At 41.2% G+C, this 19,527-nt stretch overlaps 3 protein-coding genes across 3 annotated transcripts; 1 reads left to right on the plus strand and 2 right to left on the minus strand.

Moving 5' to 3' along the window:
• The first annotated feature begins 5,997 nt into the window (after positions 1 to 5,997).
• On the plus strand, positions 5,998 to 7,578 carry LOC109209354 (glucose and ribitol dehydrogenase homolog 1-like). The gene is made up of 4 exons (XM_019372611.1): positions 5,998 to 6,297; positions 6,468 to 6,754; positions 6,948 to 7,306; positions 7,403 to 7,578. The coding sequence occupies exons 1-4, from the start codon at positions 6,175 to 6,177 to the stop codon at positions 7,423 to 7,425; spliced, it is 792 nt and encodes a 263-aa protein (XP_019228156.1). The 5' UTR covers positions 5,998 to 6,174; the 3' UTR covers positions 7,426 to 7,578.
• A 171-nt stretch (positions 7,579 to 7,749) lies between these two features.
• LOC109209353 (mevalonate kinase-like) lies at positions 7,750 to 12,447 on the minus strand. The gene is made up of 5 exons (XM_019372610.1): positions 12,033 to 12,447; positions 11,085 to 11,322; positions 10,738 to 10,991; positions 8,977 to 9,390; positions 7,750 to 8,173 (listed from the first exon to the last, which is right to left on the minus strand). Exons 1-5 carry the CDS (start codon positions 12,163 to 12,165, stop codon positions 8,055 to 8,057), a joined length of 1,158 nt encoding a protein of 385 aa, XP_019228155.1. The 5' UTR covers positions 12,166 to 12,447; the 3' UTR covers positions 7,750 to 8,054.
• Positions 12,448 to 13,133: 686 nt separating this feature from the next.
• Positions 13,134 to 18,876, minus strand: LOC109209355. The gene is made up of 7 exons (XM_019372612.1): positions 18,662 to 18,876; positions 18,304 to 18,398; positions 15,202 to 15,281; positions 15,052 to 15,107; positions 14,851 to 14,963; positions 13,766 to 13,824; positions 13,134 to 13,544 (listed from the first exon to the last, which is right to left on the minus strand). Exons 1-7 carry the CDS (start codon positions 18,768 to 18,770, stop codon positions 13,247 to 13,249), a joined length of 810 nt encoding a protein of 269 aa, XP_019228157.1. The 5' UTR covers positions 18,771 to 18,876; the 3' UTR covers positions 13,134 to 13,246.
• Between the last annotated feature and the right edge of the window lie 651 nt (positions 18,877 to 19,527).

Below are 19,527 nucleotides of genomic sequence, written 5' to 3' on the forward strand. Positions count from 1 at the left end.
CTCTTGGCCGACCCGGTCGAGGGGGCGACGCTTCCCTCGTGGGGTGGGAGGGGCGACCTCGACGCTAGCTTCATAATTGGTGCGGATCGGACGAGGTCAGGTTCGTTAGCCATTGCTTTGGGGGAACGCTTGAGACGGGGTCGATACCACGACGGTCGATTGGGCAGATTTTTGACCAATATAGTTAGTCCCTCCGTTCGTCGGGGTTGTACCCTATCGACCTCGATGGCCGGACTATGTAACGACATGGTCGTGTTGGGAGTCTGGTTCGTATTACTTCCCTCAGTCACGCCACAAGTTTCGAAACAGCATAGAGGGTATTCGTCGACGCCCTCATACCATCGCGGCGGCTTCGAAGAAATGGCGGCTGTTAAAAGGGGCGTCGCTTCACGTGAGCGGTCATAATGGTTCTTGACAGTCATAAGGGCGCATGTTCGCGAGGAACCGAATCGTTTTCACGACTGGTCAAATTCTAATGGCGACTTGGTTTTCGCACTCGAGGAATCTGTGCCCTATATATTGGCTAAACCTTGCACTTTGTCTTTCATTCTTTTTGCCTTATTTCGAGAGAATTTTCGGAATATTCATCCCTTTGGGCATTGAGCTCTTTCTTTGCCTCTTTTCTCACAACCTTCTTCTAGTTTTCCTGTTTTCCCGATAAAGCTTCCCTCTCCTTCATTGAATTAACGATGGCGGGAACTTCTTCTCACGAAAATCTTCCGGCCATCCCGCCGGCGACTGAGGATCACGCTCCGGCGGGAGGGGATTCAGACCTGGCAGAGAACGAAGGGGTTCCCTCAGTGGATGAGATCTTGTTCCGTGCGGGGAGGGTGGTGGAAGACTTCAGCGCCGACGGTGGCAGGGAGTACTCCGACATCGAATCCCTTATGGGGGAGTCTGGAATAAGGGAGCTGAGGGAGCGATGGGGCATACCCAGCTACGTCGAGATAATACCCGCCGAGAAAAATGATAGGGTGCAGATAAACCGCCCTGGGTACTGCTCGTTCTACGCGTACCCTTTCATTGTGGGGTACACATTGCCGCTCCCGATGCTAGTGGTCAACTTTTGTCGCTACTACGAGGTATGCCCCGCCCAGATATCTTCGTACTTGTATAAGCTCTTTCTCATGTTCATTAAATACGCGAAGCTAGCAAGTCGTGACGTCACCCTGAGGCATGTGCTTAGTCTGTTCGCCCCCCAAAGGATTCGGGGCACTATGATCCACGTGCATCCTCGTGGGTCAAGAGGGTTGGTGGTCGATATGGACGACCGCACCAACCGCCGCTTTGCTGATAATTTCTTCTTCGTGCGGACCGAACATCTTGTGGGGATCCGACCGACTTCCCGGTGGTGTGGAATTTCGCCCGTAAGTATGTGTTTTTGGTCGCCGAAATTCGTTTTGGGTCTTTCTTCCCTCATGTCTTGTGTTACCTGTAGACTTATTTTTGATGTTCTGCAGCCGAGAAGGTGCCGCCGCCGCCCTTGGAGGGGATCCGGGACTGGGTAGAGGCCGTCTTTCCCCATACAGTGGGGATTCGCACGTGGGCGTTGTTCCGTCTGAAGTTCGGTCGTAGGCCCCTCACAGGTGAGATTGCCTTCTTACTTCCTAACCTCTTTTGTCCATTCCTCATTTCCTGAACTTTGTTCGTTGTGATTAGGGAGGGTTCGCAGAACCAGGGCCCCTCAGTTGGCGTTCTGTCGCCCGGGTGCGGTCGCTCGGATTAGTGCTCCACCTGTAACTCATCCTTTGTCGAGGGCGACATCCGTGGAGTCAATGGCTTTCACCAGCCCAGCCCGAGTCGTGTCTCGGGAAGAAGGCCCGTCCGGTACTGTTCGTCCGCTAGCTGAGTCGTCATCGACCAGGAAGGAGGACGGGCCACCAAAGAGGCGGAGAGTGGGCTTCGAGATGGCTCCCCCAACGGTGATTAACTTGGACTCTCCTCCGGCGGGGCCAGGAGGGAGGTGTTGTCACAGAGTCTGCTGTAGAGACGGAACATACGGTCAACGCTATTCCTGCGAGTCGGAGCCCAGAGGACTCCGCTGTTGCTGTACCTCAAACGGAAGTTCCTACTGCGGATGTGGCGACTGATCAGTCCTTTGGGACTACTGTCGTGGCCTCGGTCGAGCCGCCATCATCATCGGTAGGTCGTGCCACACCGTTGGCAGTGGAGAGGGGGAAGAGCGTGCTGGTGGACGAGTATGAGTCTGAGTCTGACCTGGACCCTGATGACATTCGAATGTTTTAAGAGGGCATCACCCATTCGGTGGTCAATGCGGAGAGGCTAGCCCGCCTCGTTGATGTTCCCACAGATATGAACCTGTTGGCCCAGAGGGGTGAGTTGGTGGAGCAGTTCAGCCTGCTGTGTTCCGGGGCTGAGAATGAGTCCCTGAGGGAGGTTCCGGATGTCGCCGTGATGGAGGAGGTGGCCGTAATGGGCTTGCGGGTACGCTATACTTAGACTTTTAATCTGTCAGCCCTTTAGTGTGGAGTGGACGTTTTTCTAACTATTCTTTGTTTTGCAGTCGTATATACTAGAAGTGGAGAACATCCGCAGGGCCAACGTTCGGTCGAGGATCTTCTTGCAGATGTTGGGGAAGTATCGTCGTTACCGCGATAGGTGTCACGAGCTGCATGAGCGGTTGAGAAACGATCCTCGCACCCAGGCGTTGGGCGAGGAGTTGGAGTGGAAGGACCGCGAGCTATTGCAAGTGCTGCGCAGCAGGAGTGAGCTCGAGGAGCGAATTCGTCTCAAGGACGAGGAGCTCGAAGTGGGGAGGGGTGTCGCCGCCGAGTGTGAGTATCTGGAACGCAAGGTGCGGGAACTAAAGCTGGAGATGGAGCAAAGTCGGGCCAGAATTATGGAAATTGAGGTCGAGTGGGGAGCGAAGTTGGCTTCCCTGGAGGGTCAAGTCGCCGTCCTGGAGCATGCGGAGAGGGATGCGTCAACAAGGGCAGCGGTCTTTGAGGCAGCGGTTTGTGTCCAGGAATCCCAACGAGAGTCGGAGGGTGAGGCTGCAGCCTTTAGGGAGGCGAGGCTTGAGGAGCTTATCGGCGAGATTGATCAAGAGGCTCAGGATTTGTCGGATCGGGTTGCTGTTTTGGAGGAAGAGAACCAGCGCCTGAGAGCCTTGGCTGGACCAGCTCGTACCGGCGTTCCCCCCAGACTCATGATCTTTGGGTTTACGCCGAAGCCCAGCTTGACATTTTTGAGAACCTGTTGGAGGAGGGCGCCGTGTCTGAGGAGGCTGTGGGGATGGCACGCCAAAAAGCCCGCGAAGCAAGAGCCAACTGCGGGTATGAAGTGGGGACGCCCGAGACCAATGATGGTGCCCGTGGTGGCGGTGATGATGGCCTTGATGAAGGCGAAGATGACGACGGCAGTGCTGGCGCCGAGTAAAAAAAAAATGAGTCTGTTCTGTATTGGTCTTTCCTTTGGTTACGCCGATGGGCATTTGTTTGTTTGTTGTTTCTCTCTTCTTTTTTTTACATTTGACTCTTTGGCCGGCTTGGACCGGGTGTAAGCGGTGTTGGCCCGCGTTTCTGCCTCTATTAATAAAGGATTCTTTCTTCTATCGCCATTGCTTTGTGATGGTGTGCTCTTTATCGATTAGTGATCCGGCTGTGGGCGGTAGACGGTTGTCTTTGCTCGAGTAAGGTCGAGTTACAAGGTTTTGATGGTGAGGGCACTTAGCCTGAGTCCTAGTCCGAGCAAGGTCGAACTGTACTGTGTTGATGGCGAAGGCACTTAGCCTGAGTCCCAATTCGAGCGAGGTCGAACTGTATTATTTTGATGGCGAAGGCACTTAGCTTGAGTCTCAATTCGAGCGAGGTCGAACTGTATTATTTTGATGGCGAAGGCACTTAGCCTGAGTCTCAATTCGAGCGAGGTCGAACTGTAGTATGTTTATGGCGAAGGCAGTTAGCCTGAGTCCCAGTTCGAGCGAGGTCGAACTGTACTATGTTGATGGCGAAGGCACTTAGCTTGAGTCCCAGTTCCAGCGAGGTCGAACTGTACTATGTTGATGGCGAAGGCACTTAGCCTGAGTCCCAGTTCGAGCGAGGTCGAACTGTACTATGTTGATGGCGAAGGCACTTAGCCTGAGTTTCAATTCGAGCGAGGTCAAACTGTACTATGTGTATGGCGAAGGCACTTAGCCTGAGTCCCAGTTCGAGCGAGGTCGAACTGTACTATGTTGATGGCGAAGGCACTTAGCCTAAGTCTCAATTCGAGCGAGGTCGAACTGTACTATGTTGATGGCGAAGGCATTTAGCCTGAGTCCCAGTTCGAGCGAGGTCGAACTGTACTATGTTGATGGTAAAGGCACTTAGCCTGAGTTCAAGTTCGAGCGAGGTCGAACTGTACTATGTTGATGACGAAGTCACTTAGCCTGCATCATGTGTTGCGTTCGCGTTACGCTCATCTTCTTGATTGTGACATTCAAATTGTTCCAGGTTCGTTTTCGATGTCTCGTTTGCGGCGCTTTTTCGCCGGTTTCCGGCCTGACACGGCGGGGAAGATGAGTGGGAGTTACAGCTAGGGACGGCTTCTCTATATTCTCTGTTTGGCGCGTTTCCGTCGATTCTGGTTTGAATCGAGCTATCCTCTTGATGCTTTTCCTTTGATTCGGGAGGAACTAAGAGTTTTCGCTAGAAAATCCCCACAGACGGCGCCAAATTGTTTGACTTAAAATGTTATCGAACAATATTTAAGCAAATCAATCAAATGTATGCAAAGAGGTAAATCATAGCCAACCATAATTAACACCTAATCAAGGATTAAAGAAGCAAGACGGTAGATTCTATAGAAATAATATTCAAGAGACTTTATTGATCATGTAAACTGGTCCTGCCTCCCCTTGGGAAGGTTCAGGAAGTTTGTAGTTTGTTTCTCCCCTTCTAGATCGGTCCTGCCTCTCCTTGGAAAGGTTCAGGAAGTTTGTAGTTTGTTTCTCCCCTTCTAGATCGGTCCTGCCTCTCCTTGGAAAGGTTCAGGAAGTTTGTAGTTTGTTTCTCCCCTTCTAGATCGGTCCTGCCTCTCCTTGGAAAAGGTTCAGGAAGTTTGTAGTTTGTTTCTCCCCTCCTAGATCGGATCTCGGAATGGAGAGATATCCCTTTCCTTTTTGGGAGAGAGGGAGAGAATGGAGAAAGTCCAGAGTCCAGATAATCTCCGGAGCGGCCCCCCTAAAGTAACTCTCTTCTTCCCCATTTATAGTTGGGGGTCTCACGCCCATCGGGCCCTCTCTTGGCCGACCCGGTCGAGGGGGCGACGCTTCCCTCGTGGGGGGGGGGAGGGGGCGACCTCGACGCTAGCTTCATAATTGGTGTGGATCGGACGAGGTCAGGTTCGTTAGCCATTGCTCTGGGGGAACGCTTGAGACGGGGTCGATACCACGACGGTCGATTGGGCAGATTTCTGACTAATAAAGTATCTAAATCATAAATTTTGGAAACAATAAACGTGAAAATAACAGAATTATCATTGTCTACTAACTTACGTACATGGAAATATTCATAAATTATTGTCTATTAACTTACGTAATTATTTATAATTTATTTTTAAATAATATGATAAACATATTTATGGTAATCATCCCATGAACTGAAGTTCCATAGCAGCACCAACAGTAGCAGAAGAAAGAAGAAGAAGAAGAAGAAGAAGAAGAAGAAGAAGAAGAAGACGAAGAAGGAGAAAGGGGACTGAAGTTTTTAAAAGTAGGTATAAACTAAAAAAAAATTATAAAAAATAGGTATAGATTAAATGGGGACGACCAAATAGCAGCCTGTACAATTTTTACCAATTTCCTCCTAGCTAAAAAGACATTAGTATAAGAGGCGATCGAGCTCTTTGTCCTCCAAATTAACCCCATATGACGTCCGTTTCTACAGACGTGTCCGCTGCATGCGGCTGAACAAGACACGTACACACGTACTACTCTTCCACCGTTTTCCTACCATACATATAAATAGCTTTCCCAAATAATTATTCTTCATCACTCACTACATTGATTTACTTTAACACGTATATGTATGTACTCTCGTTTTCTAATTCCTTCTTCGACTCGAGCTTTATCTTCCGCTTTCAACACTCACCTTAACAGCAGTCATCAGCTTTCTCCCTGCTACTCGAAATAACACCACAAAGCGAAAATTTCCATCAGTGATCGTGAGATCAATGGCGTCTGGAGGCCAAACATTCCCACCCCAGAAACAGGAAACTCAGCCTGGCAAAGAACATGCCATGGACCCGACTCCCCACCATTCTAGCCAGGATTATAAGCCTGCCAACAAGCTTCGGGTAATTCATTCTCTTCTTCCCTTTATTTTCATCATTTTTTATCTTTCCTCCAAGTGCAACTTCTACTATTTCCTCTATAGGCTAGTTTTAATGAGTAGTACTGTTACTTTATTCTTAATGTGAAAAATAATGAATGCGAAATGATCTGTGATACTAATTAATTTATGAAGGGCAAGGTAGCGCTTGTGACTGGAGGGGATTCTGGCATAGGACGAGCAGTCTGCCATTGCTTTGCCCTGGAGGGCGCAACCGTGGCCTTCACTTACGTTAAGTCTCAAGAAGAGAAAGATGCGCAAGACACACTTGAATTGCTAAGACAAGCCAAAGCTCCTGATGCAAAGGATCCAATGGCGGTGCCGACCGATTTAGGATTTGATGACAACTGCAAGAAGGTGGTTGATGAGGTTGTGAATTCCTATGGGAGAATTGATATTCTGGTGAACAATGCTGCAGAGCAGTACGAGGCTACCTCTGTTGAGGAGATCAATGAAGTGTTGTGTTGTTGTAGAGGACATATATTATAACGTAACATAAAAATTGGTTCCGAGAAAAATTCGGTGGTTATAGTACTGAATGACCCTTATATAAGGGATGCTGTTAAATGGGATTAATAACGTTTTGACAGAATACAAATGATGTTTTGGATGCAGGCATGCCTTGAAACACATGAAGGAAGGTAGCAGCATAATAAACACAACATCCGTGAATGCATACAAGGGGAATGCCAAGCTTCTTGATTACACTGCTACAAAGGGTGCAATAGTTGCATTTACTAGAGGACTTGCTCTTCAGCTTGTTGAGAGGGGAATACGTGTTAATGGCGTTGCCCCTGGTCCAATTTGGACACCACTGATTCCGGCTTCGTTTACTGAAGAGGAATGTGCGAATTTTGGGAAACAAGTGCCAATGAAGAGGGCTGGTCAGCCTATAGAGGTGGCCCCTTCGTATGTTTTCCTGGCTTCTATCCCTGAATCCTCCTATATAACTGGCCAAGTCATTCACCCGAATGGTAACTTGAACTTTTACATAGCCAAGCTCTGCATTGTTATGTTTAATATAGGTTCCATTAGATTGGGGTCTAAAATTTGTTTTGTTGGCTTTGCAGGCGGGACCATTGTCAATGCTTAAAGCCTCTTTGGGAGTCTTTTTGTCTGTTTCATGGAAAGCTGGGATCTGTTTTGTGATAGTTTTAAATAGTGTACGAAGTATGTGTTGTATGTTTTGTACCATGGTTCTAGAGTGGCATCAATAAAATAATACTCCACTTCTCTCTTCAAGATACTCTCTTTTGCCTCTATCTGTGTCTATGTTGGAGGTTCGCTTAAAACAAGGTTCTGCTACTGTTAAATATGGTCTGGGCGAAACTGATAGCAACCATAAATAGACGAAGGAGCTAAGGACTAGGAAAATTTAGCAACTACATAAAAATATTAAATAGGAGAAACGTCCAAGAACTAAAAAACTTCGGAATTATAATTAGTGTGGCCGTGTCCTTCGAACCATCAAAACCAGGAATCTTCTTATTACCATTGCTGTTTATGACAAAAGAAGGAAAAAAGAAGAACAAGAAATGAGAGAGCGAGTATAAATTTGTTTTCTACAATTGCCCCAAGTTCTAAGACCAGAACTGTAACAAGTCGATGGCAGGGTTTTGATGCTTCTTAGATTGCGAGTGGTCACAAGCTGGCACCTCCATATCTATATTCAAGAATGCAGATAAAGATCTTATGACAAACTGCCGCCTCTGGGTATTACAATCAGGAAGTGCCACTAAATAAAATCTCCACGCCATTTCCACCAATTCCAGCAAGCAGGCACTGGAATCCGCACGTTTCTAACTCAGCTATCACTTTATCAACAACTGTTCCTGACAGAACTGGAAATTGTCGTCAAGGAAAGTTGAAAGAGACTAAGACCAAATGTGGGGAACTCGGCCGCAAGTCTCATACAAAGCACATGATATATGCTAATCTATGGGGAAGACTATTATGTGTCTAGTTGGTTTTTCAGAGGGGTCAAAGACCAAGTGTATCAGCAAAGAAAAGATGGATATAAAACACCTGCAGAAAACGAACAATTTGACAAACAGTTGGACACAAAGGATGTGAGATGGTGAGTAGGTGTAGAAGCAAATATCATATATTCCTGACCTTCCTTAGGTCAAGGCAAGGAATGCAATTATACTTTCAGATAAGATATTGGTTGCACAAGCTTTTGCTTATGCCACCATGTAAAGCAACGCTAGTGATAAATAATGTTGTCCATCTCTGTCTCAGTACAAACAAAGCTGACTCATAGTATCAAGTTCAGACACACTTGAACATAGGTCATATTTTCTAGGTATATAGGGATCTGTCCTAGTGAATAACTGTTTTACCCTTTCAGAGTAATGTTCAGGGACTCAAACTTTATGTGTATGCATGAACTTCATCAGTAATGACAGAAACCCATGTATATTAATGAAAAACAGTATGACGAGGCCATCAGCCAATGCAGAGCATTTATGCAGCCCAGATAAAGCAGATGGAGTGTAAAGGTAAAATGAAAATGATGAAAAGCCATATCCTGGAGCAATTAAGTCTCTAACGCCAAAAATATCAATAATGAATGGAGATACCATATAAAAAGCACATTCTGAATAGAAAGCATTTATAAGAAGGAAGATAAATGAAAGGATACGGGTTGGTAATAATGTCAAAACACAGCCTCCACCACCAGCACCAGTTAACTTGGAAGATAGTTTGTACTTTAGAGTTGTTCGAAGAACAGTTTCTATAGAAGCATGGCTAACACCCATGCACTGAAGCAATCCTTGGTTCATCTCCATCAACTCTTCCAGTTTCTCTTCTTTCTCAGTTATGGCTAGATCATCCGGGACAGGTGATTGAATAATTGCAGCCACTTCGCTGCTGATAGAATCCACTGCAGTAAAAACAGAAGCCATAGCAGTCGGATGCCTCAAGGTCCTTTCTGAGACGCTAGCTACCAATGCCTTCGTATTTCTCCCGACCTTTGTGTTAGTTATCAGCATTTTAAGTGGCATGTTTGTTTTGAGGCGTGTCAAATTGCCTGACTTAAACTTGATCATGTTTCCTGTAAGTAAATTTTATAGGTTGTGAAGTTATTGAAATACTGACATATCCTTCCATAGAGTATCTGAAAGTTAGAAGTACTCTATATTTCTTAACAATAGAAGAAAAATCTACCATGGAAAATAATTTAGGCACATTCATTTACAGATACCTTGGTGTTGGAAGGAGGAACAGAAGGGCAAGTGACTATCCAAACGGACCAAGCCACATCGCCCAAAAAAAACACATAAAAGGAGAAGAATGTCAAAATCAAGATTAATTTTTATATATTGCCCCATGCAATGTGAGTCCAAATGAAAAGTTAATTATCTCTCAAGTAGTAAGACCTATTTTCGGTGGACATCAGTCTTGCTTCAAGTTACTTTCTCTGTTACTAAGGGAAGGGCTTAATGTTTACACCGTCTCCAGTCCTTGTTTGATTCTGGTCCGATGAGGACAAACTTCTCTCATTTCTGGCACTATCACAGATATAGTTTTCAAGTAAACAATGAAGATGATTTTTAACAAATATCTGAGACACCTAGAGAGATTTAGAGTTACTTATATAGAAGATAATATAAGTGTTGCTAACCTAAGATAGTTAAATCCATAATTAAGCTCACTAATTCCTCATAGATCACTAATGATACCTCTTTATGTTGTTCGGACTCTCCGAAAATGTAGCCGGGTGAGTGTCGGATCCTCCAAAAGTAGCGCATTTTTGGAGGATCCGACACGGGGTGCAGCATCACTTTGGAGAGTGTGCACAAATTCATATCAAGGTTCCAAAAGCATAATTAGTTTCACAGTACAACTGTTTGAAGTAGATGATCTAGACGAATAGAAAGCAAATTTTACAAAAAGGTAGGAGAACACAGAAAACTTTCTGCTGGTCTAACATAGGGAAGAAATATTTTAAACAAGCCTAATGAATTCTTTTGTGATAAATGCAATTCCCCTTTGATTAAGCTGTTATTCTGGAGTCATTTTAAGGTGACTAGACAGATATAAACTGAAAAGTCTTTTAGTGGACTATGGTCTTACTATTTTTAATCTAAAGTATAATGTTTAATTTTGGGAAGCTTTCAAGTTAATCGCGTGCTTTTTCTTCTTACCGGCATCCACAATTTCTTTAAGATATCTTCTTTTATTTTGATAAATGCTTCTTAACTCCAAATTCATACCCATTTCTCACTTCTCAATCACAAATTAGCATATACATTTTACCCGATTAAGCAAAAGGTTGCGATATTTCCCTGCGTTAATGCTCCTTTTTCAGCTTGACTTGGATGTTCTTTCTTTGTTCAGTGATTGCTAAACATATCATAAAACGAAAAAAGATATAGTAACTATGGCTATCGTCACATACCATACGTGCTCACTGTGTTGTCAATACCAGATGGCTTCCCATGAATTATTTTCTCTCCCTCGAAAGCCCATTTATTCACCAATTCCAGCTCATTCTCTCCAAATACTTGCCAACCTTGGTGGCTGAAATCCATAGTTACTGAATCTGACAATGCAAGAATGGCCGCGGAGAGTGCAACACAGAAAGCTGCAGACGAACCCAAGCCTGATCCCAGTGGAAGCTCAGAAGAGACTACTGCTTTTGCTGGTTTGCATCTAATCAGGCAATTACAGAGAAAGACAATGTGATAATATGAAGTCTGTTTTAAGAATATCAAGAGGTCAAGTAAAGGGAATTGAAGTTAATACCCATGAATTGAGGTGAACAGCCAAAGAAACGCTGTGACACCAGCAGCGAGGCCTATCTTTGCCTCAGGAATGTTGTGCTCATCAACCAGAGAAGCAATTAATTTAAGAGTCTCTAGTGAGCACGAGGAAGGTGGAATCTGAGTTTCCGAGTTTGGAAAAGCCTCTTTAATTCTTGCAACTGGCCAGGAAAATTCTAATGACACATCCTTAAGCTGGAGGGTTAATGTTTCGTCATTATCTATTTCCCAAGAAATTAAGAAGAAAAGAAACACATTAGTGAATAACTAAATGAAGAAGCCAGTAAACATACTAGGCTTATCATGAAAAGGAAACAACAGTTTGGGTAAAAGCAATGTTTTCCTTTTATCGTACAAAGAAAAATAATCTGCCTAGACTAGTAAAAGTTGAAGTTTAACAAATTTATCATATTTCTCAGACTGCTATCTTGGTTCATCCATTTTTAAGATAGATCTAGCATACACCACAAATCCTAGAGGTCAGTTTGAACTCCAGATAGATCTCATCTCAATATCAAAGCAGGGCAGGAAACAATGAGCATAACAAGATAAATCAACCAATCAGCCGGTCCCATTAATAACCAAAAGCCTAAAATTCAATGGTCATTATACATTCACAGACACTTAATTATATAATTATACATTTTTACGAAACTCAATGTCTCTTTTGAAAAATCATTTTCTGGATCATTTTCCAGTGACAAGATGAAGATAAGGGTAAAACCGAAGAGCGTTACTATCAAATGTCAACTAGCAGGCCGGAATACTCTACCAACACATATTTAGCTCAATAAAAGCCTCAAACACATTATTTGTTTCGGAATTATGAAATTAAGCAACCTCAATATGGAATTATAGGCAGCAAATTAGATTCAGAATCATAATTACAGTATAATAAATAAATGTAAATTGAGGAATGTAATATATATACCAGCGGGAGTAGGGAAGCGAAGGGAGACGTAAGTGTAGAGATCGATGGAGGCGGCGACGGCAGCTGATCCGTGAACCACAGCATGTTCTCCAGCCAATATTATTTTCCCGGGGGCTCTTGCTCTCACCTCCATTTTCTCTCTCCCTTTTTCTGTTAGTCCAGATACGAAACTGTGCCTATATATAGGTCTACCTGTGTGTGATGGTCTAGAGTCAGAAGAAGACTGCGGTTGGTCGAGAGTGGCTGCTGCAGCTGAATGCTGACTGCTGGACTGCTCGAGTGTTGCCTACCTTGATGGTTAGTTATGGCGGAAAATATTATTAGAAAGGTCGATTTATGCACAAATTTCCTTTTGATTCCTCCTTTTGGTGTTAAAAAAATATTCCTCCTTTTGTTTGTTTCTGACACCCCTTACCAAATCACTCTCATCATGGACGGGTGGTTGGAGTCACTAAATTATATTTATCGTATGGAGAATATTAATAATAATCATCATATATACAATTAAATATTTAATAAATTTGTTAATATATCTATAAGATCTAATTAAAAGTTATTGCATTCTCATGATGTAGATTTGCCCTAGTGCTTTTTTTCCTAAAAAATCCTGATCAACTAATCATATTATAAATCATGGTGCGCTCTGATAATTGCTTCTGTTGCCAAACTTGGGCAATTGGCCGACTAAGTGGAATATTGATAGATACTTCGTAAAACGCCATCTATTTGGACTGTTGCCGCCTGCCATATAGGGCTATCAAAGTCATGTGACATGAATCATATTGAAGCCTGCCAATCATGCTTCTTTAACCTTTTATGTATCTCTTGCTTTAACACATAAAAATTATGCGAATGTTTAGTAACATGAAATGATAAAAATGATGGAAATGTATTCAGAGTCGATTGAAAAATTGTTATAGTGGAACTTAAACGAATCGAAGAAGAACTACATATGAGCTATACATGTGCAAGAACTACATATGAGCTATACATATGTGCAGGCTTGCACTAATTTTAGCCTGCACTAATTTAAATCGATATCTCTAGTTGTATGATAGAGGCAAAATTTTGAACTTGAAGTTTTTAAGCAAGCTAATCTCGGAAGTAAATCTGGAACTGTGGATTTGAGATTATCCAGGGTTGACAAACCGCGCACCAGCTAAAATCTGGCAAATGAGGTGAACTTATTATCCTTAACATTCAAGGACAGTATTCTATTCATTTCCATCAGAATCCTCATCAAAGAAGTACAAATAGGGAACTAAAGGGCCTTGTTCAACTGGTTCTCCTATCTCACCCTCCTCGATCTTTTCAGTAGTTTTCCAACCCAAATGTTGAATATAAACACTATCAAAAGCATCAATAGTCAAAGATGAAGCTAGAAACAGTTCTAACTCATTCACAAATCGATCAGTTCGACCAGTTAGAAAAGGTCTTGCTGCTTCAGATACCATGATCTTGAACTCTTCTTGCTTTGTTTGTGGAGCATCTTTTATTTGCTTTGGCTCGTTTCTGCAACATTAACAGCTGTCTAAGCATTCATGTTACACTGAAAATGTATAATGAAGATCAATCAAGTGAACATGAGAACAATAACACAATATTATTAGGTAACTAATTTTCAAGAACATGTCATTTGGTTTTCCCAAAGAGGTGAAAGCAAACAAAGAGGTTAGCTTGACGTTGGCGAGTTCAATGCATGCAAATTATCAACAATTTACTTTAAACATTACCTTCTAAATGAATCAATCACACCAAGTATATGATGTACAATAATATCTACATCTTCTTCCTGCATGACGCGGAAAAGAATTACTTAGCAGAAATGTCATAAACTAACGTTTTGTGATGTTACAAGGATGAGCGAATTATTGAATTATCAATTTAATATTAGTATGTACCTAGTCAAACTATGATGTATTGTTGCCGCAATGAAAATGACATAATCAAGTAATCAACAAAGTTCTCCATGATTCCCATTTTACAATTTTTATGCACAATCAAGGAAAGAAGGTTAGAATAAGTGGTATTTTAGCCAATTCGTAATGTTTACATATCATTTTATGAGAAATTGGGACCAAAATGGCATCAATTTATGTTGAATTTTTTTAATAAGCTCTCATGGTTGCAATTTTCACTATTTGTGGAGGGAAATAGGCATATAGGAAGTCAGTTGCCTAAGATGAGAAACAGGTTGTTGGTGACAACTAACAAGAAGCTTTTCCACGGATCAGACTAGGGATTGTAGGCAGATGTACCCCTACATTGCAGAGATTATTAAATCCCAGTGACTTCAACCTCTGACTCTGAGTGGAAACATTGTCCAGTTACACCAAGATTCACTTCAACTTAGGCAGATGTTCCTCTACATTGTAGAGATTATTAAATCCCATCTGACTCTTAGTGGAAAATTGTCCAGTTATACCAAGATTCACTTCAACTTAAGACTAACTAAAGATTGACTAAGAAATACCCACGGGCATGCCGGTTTTGTGGACAGTTTCCTATTGGTTGCAAATTGGTACTCTTTCAACCTTACAGAGAATCCAAAAAACTTGTTCATTCTGGAAATAAAAGAGTTTTCACCTCCATACTTCACTATAAACACAGGCAAAGAACGTAAGAAACAGGTTAGCACACAATAATAATCAGTAAGTTTTTTCTCTCGGAATCATTAAATATGCTTCTCATTTTTGTTATCCAAAGGATCATTGTCTTTATTGACCATCATAATCAAAAGCTAATAAGAGATTGAGTTAGAAGTGCATCTATACTGAAGATTACAACATTTAAACAATGAAAATGATAAGTGAAGGACCTGTGTCACAGCCTGGATTTCCCTTCTCAACCAACTTATAAGCCAAGGATTAGGCTGCAGATACTTGCACAACTTCCAATAACGTGGCACATTGAATTTGTCAAATAAGCCCCCTGCAGAACTACCAATCTTATGTTCTTGGAAGCAAGGATATCCACTAGAAATGGATAATATGCAAATCAGTGATGGAAAGCACTCTACCTTCATTAGTATAGTAGCACTGAAATCTATACTTGTGAGCTTTTGTGAAGAACATACTGGAATACAAATGTCAAACAGTAAGTTAATTTAGAATAGTAAAAAACAAAGGGAGAATATACAAAGCAGAAGAAGTATAGAGGACTTTGCTACCTATTGTCCAAGTTTTCATTCACATAATGTTGTTGAAAAAACCTTCCACCATAGCTCCTTATAATAGAAAAATTCTCTGTCTGCATAAAGAAGAGCGTTGAGTTGAAAGAAACAAAATCTAGCATAATTTCAACGGAGAAGGGTCAAAATTATCCTTCTACTATGCGAAAAGGATCATTTATACCCTCCGTTATACTATCAGTCCACAATTGTCCCCGACGTTACAGAATTAGGACAAAAATACCCCTCTTAGGGCTCTCCACCATGCCAATACCATCCCACATGACCTAACATTTTGCTAAGGTGGAAGCCACATCACGCACCAACCCAATTTTACCCCCTTCCCCAAATTTTTCCTCCAAACCACCTCTTCCTTCATCTAACCGGATATATCGAATTTGGGGCATATAATCCGAGGAAGGGAATGCATACTTTATTTGGTTTACAAGCTTGGGTTTCCAGCAGAGGATGAGAAAAATGAACCCACAAGGGAAGTTGAACATAAATCGAGAAGAGTCATTTTTTATTTAGATCAAGAACTGGATCAAAATGGAAGCGGATTGTAGTTTAGGGAGACTTCAGAATACGGCATTTCCGACACATACAAGGTGAATGTTGGCAGCTCATATACCATCCTGCAGACCCTCCGATGATGATCGATGAATATATAACTATATAAGAAGGATTTTATCTTTGAACTACTCCATTAAAGACAAACGGAATATATATAACTCCTTTTCTTTGGATTAAATACCGCTAAGTATAATCATATAACTTTATGGAATCACCATAAAAAGTTATATTCTCATCTAATTCAAAGACCAAAAAGTAAAATAGCAAATGGATATCAATCATAAGTTTGTTATGCTTCAAAACATAGTCGGTTTGAATCGAGTAATGTGACTGACTGCCAACACTAAGTAGCCAACCATTTGGTAAGCCATTCTTTCTCATTCCAGCTTGTTGTTTCAACACATTATCAAGAGAAGAAGAAATTTGAATAAAATAACAATTAAAAAATCTAAAGACTACAATATATATTAACAAGAAGAAGCAAAATGGGGTTCTGAGACAGATACATACTGCAAAATAAAAATCAATTTGCAATTATATTTCACTTCCAAAAAATTTGGGAAATACAATCTTGACAAATAAGTAAAAAAGAGTTCAGCGTAGTGAATGGTTAGGTGAAGAGGGAAGTGGTATTGGAGGAAAAATTGGGGGAAGGGGGATAAAATTGGATTGGTGCGCTGAAGTGGCATCCCATGTGGCTTCCACCTTAGCAAAATGTCAAGCCATGTGGGATAGTATTGGCCATGGTCAGTGTTAAAAAAAGCCCGCTTCCTCGCTTTAAGAGAGAAGCGAAGCGGAGCGATGGGTTGGTCGCTACCCCAACTAAAAGCGGCTCAGGTACAGAAAAGCGACCACTTCTCTCTAAAAAGCGAGAAGCGATGAAGCGGTCGGGGGCGGAAGAAGCGATCGCTTCTTGAATTAAAAGGCCCAAACGAGTCTTTTTCAATTAAAAGACCCAAATCGTTGAGTCTTCTGTTTTAGACACTTCTTCAGCAGCAAACTAGGGTTCTAAACCAGCCTTTTCTTCCTCAAAAACAGCTTTCAAGTTTCAACAGATATGTTTTTATTTTCATTCTTCTTCTTCTTTCTTCTTCTTCTTTTTCTTTCTAAACGTCCAAAAAGCGCCGAAATGCTGGCGAATTTTTTTCAGAAAAATTTTGCCCCGTTTCTGCCCAATTTCTGCCCAATTATATATTTTTTATTCTTAGTTCTTATTGCCTTTCTCATTTTGTGCTTTAATTGATGCTACTCTTTAGTTTTTTAATTCAAATATTGAACATTTGCTTACAATTACATGTGTTGTTTATGCCGTATTTATTTTAATTTTTTTTTTTTAAATTCCGCTTCACTTCAAAAAAGCGAGCGCTTCGCTTCTCGCTTCTCGCTTCTCGCTTTTCGTGAAATGAGGGTTGTCGCTTTTTCTCGCTTCACGCTATTTTTAACACTGGCCATGGTGGAGTGCCCTAACGGCAGAGGAGTATTTTTGTACTAATTTTGTAACGTCTAGTGCAATTGTGGACTAATAGTATAACGGAGGATATAAATTTTCATTTTCGCATAGTAGAAGGGTATTTTTTACCCTTCTCCGTAATTTTAAATTAATAATAGAAGAATGAGAATTTTTTGTAAGTTATTAGAAGAGTCAGAAATATAGCGTGATTTCAATTTACATCAAAAGCACAAGTGTAATAAATATAGAATCCTCTGGCAAAGCAACATGAAAATGTATCACTTTGCTAACTATATCTATTGTATAGTGCTTGCCTCTTAATGAGAAAGTTACTGGTTGACGAGATGCATGCCTAGCAGGTTAGCTCAGAGAAATGCAAGGCACGTAACTTGAGCTTCATCGAGCTTTTAACAACATTACTGCTTGTAATGGTCAATTTCATGTCTTTTTGTGCCTCCTTTATGTTTTGGACAAAATGTTGACACAGTACATCAAAGATCAGATAAAAGAAAAAAGAATCCATGTCAATTTCATTTCAATTCCCAGATACATAACATTTTCCCCACCAATAAAATTTACACAAGCTACTCAAAAACATTCAACAGGCAAACAAAAGTCAACACAGAGTTCTAAAGAGACCAATATCTGATTAAGTTCAGAAAACATTTACAAACAAATTGCATATATTCACACATCTATGATCTATCCACTTTGGTATATCCATACTGTGTTCAAGGCTCCGTGACGACTCTTCAGATCAAGCAAAAAGTTTGTAAGACCAAATATGTAATCCCATGGTCTTGACCTCACAAGTGTGACACACTATTAAAGTACTGGAATCCTCTCAAATCCATCTTAGCAGAAAACGTTTCATTTTTCTAGAAGTAACTGCAAAGTTAAAGCACTCTCACGTGAAAGGCGTGGCATCTAAGGGGAATCATGTCATTGCTAATAGTAGTTCATCAATCAATGCCCAAAAAAATTTAGTTACACCAATAACAGTAAACTGCTACCCATTCTTGAGAGGATCTACGTTAGAAGAAATAGGAACCAACAAAAATGATTAAACAAGTTCGGACCTTACATAAAGGACACTTTACTGAAGCAGGTGCACGAGACTGCTTGCTTTTAACCACTTTTGTCCAACGCAGAATACAATTGTAGCAAAATTTGTCTGCAGAAATAACATGATGTCTTAAGCACCTAATAACTGATTTATTTAGAAACAATCCATACATAGCTTTCTTCCACAACTTATACACTTCACAATTACTTAGCAAAATGCCACTTATTAATAATTATGCAAAAAGGGCCAAAGTATATGAAAGGTACTCCCTAAATTAGAGCTTAAAACTTATGAAATTGCATCTTAACAATGACTGTTTGCTTATAAACTACAGGAAGATATGTGTAAAACTAAAAAGAAAGGAGGCGTACGGAAACATTGATCCAAGTAGGACTCTTCAGTAACTGGGGCAAGACAAATAGGGCACGGGTTTGGGTCGGAGGCCGGTTGCTCCGCCGCGTTTCCTCCGTCTTCAGCCATGGACAACTGCCAAAATCTATTCGGAAAAGAACTCCTCCAATTTATTCCTTTTTATTTTTCTTTGTTTCTAACTAACCCAAACCCCTCACCGCGCCCTCAACAAGTATTGTTGAATGTATCAATTTTAAGTTATATATATATATATGTGTGTTCCAACAAATACCACATCACTTGTTAGAAAAAGAAAAAAAAAATTAAGATCCATTTCATTTTATGTGAGGTCATGAAGTTTAAAAAAAATTTAAAAATAACTTTTAAGCTAGTGATTTTAAATATGATAATGGTTAAATAATATATTTTTAGCTCTAAAATCATGTCAGAATAAGTAAATTATTTTTAAGTAGTATGTCATTTTTTTGAGAAGATATAAACAAGAAAAAATGACACATAAAATGAAACAAACGTAGTACTTTGTACATTTTAAGTTAAACGAAGGGTGATAAATTAAATGGCCTTATATACAAACAATAGTAGAAATCTGAATATTTTAGTTAAGACGTTTGGTTGGTAATTCTGTAGTGTCCCACTACAAAAATATGACATGTTAGCTCCCAATTAAAATTATATGAAAAGGGGATATTTTATGATAGCGTGAAACATGGCCAATATTAAAAGTTTCTTTGAATCATAATAGTGATATGGTAGGATGGACACATTGTCCATCTGTTGACCTATTACAAGTGTTTTTATGATATAGCTATTGCGTATTTGAATTTAACTCCGCACTTTGAACGCCTTTTCGCAAGATAAGTCCGCA

Source organism: Nicotiana attenuata, unplaced genomic scaffold (genome assembly GCF_001879085.1).
Source record: "Nicotiana attenuata strain UT unplaced genomic scaffold, NIATTr2, whole genome shotgun sequence".
NCBI lineage: Eukaryota > Viridiplantae > Streptophyta > Magnoliopsida > Solanales > Solanaceae > Nicotiana > Nicotiana attenuata.

Bases quoted from the DNA above. Each gene is read 5' to 3' on its own strand.
- LOC109209353 (XM_019372610.1), bottom strand. From the start codon at position 12,165: ATGGAGGTGAGAGCAAGAGCCCCCGGGAAAATAATATTGGCTGGAGAA. The intron at 9,391-10,737 runs GTATGTGACGAT...ATTTACTTACAG, and splicing joins CAACACAGTGAGCACGTATG to GAAACATGATCAAGTTTAAG. The intron at 8,174-8,976 runs GTATCCTTTCAT...GACAATTTCCAG, and splicing joins TTTGACATTATTACCAACCC to TTCTGTCAGGAACAGTTGTT.
- LOC109209354 (XM_019372611.1), top strand. From the start codon at position 6,175: ATGGCGTCTGGAGGCCAAACATTCCCACCCCAGAAACAGGAAACTCAG. The intron at 6,755-6,947 runs GTACGAGGCTAC...TTTTGGATGCAG, and splicing joins GTGAACAATGCTGCAGAGCA to GCATGCCTTGAAACACATGA. The intron at 7,307-7,402 runs GTAACTTGAACT...TTGGCTTTGCAG, and splicing joins CCAAGTCATTCACCCGAATG to GCGGGACCATTGTCAATGCT.
- LOC109209355 (XM_019372612.1), bottom strand. From the start codon at position 18,770: ATGGCTGAAGACGGAGGAAACGCGGCGGAGCAACCGGCCTCCGACCCA. The intron at 15,108-15,201 runs GTAGCAAAGTCC...TTTGTATTCCAG, and splicing joins AATGAAAACTTGGACAATAG to TATGTTCTTCACAAAAGCTC. The intron at 13,545-13,765 runs GTAATGTTTAAA...TTAATGTTGCAG, and splicing joins GTGATTGATTCATTTAGAAG to AAACGAGCCAAAGCAAATAA.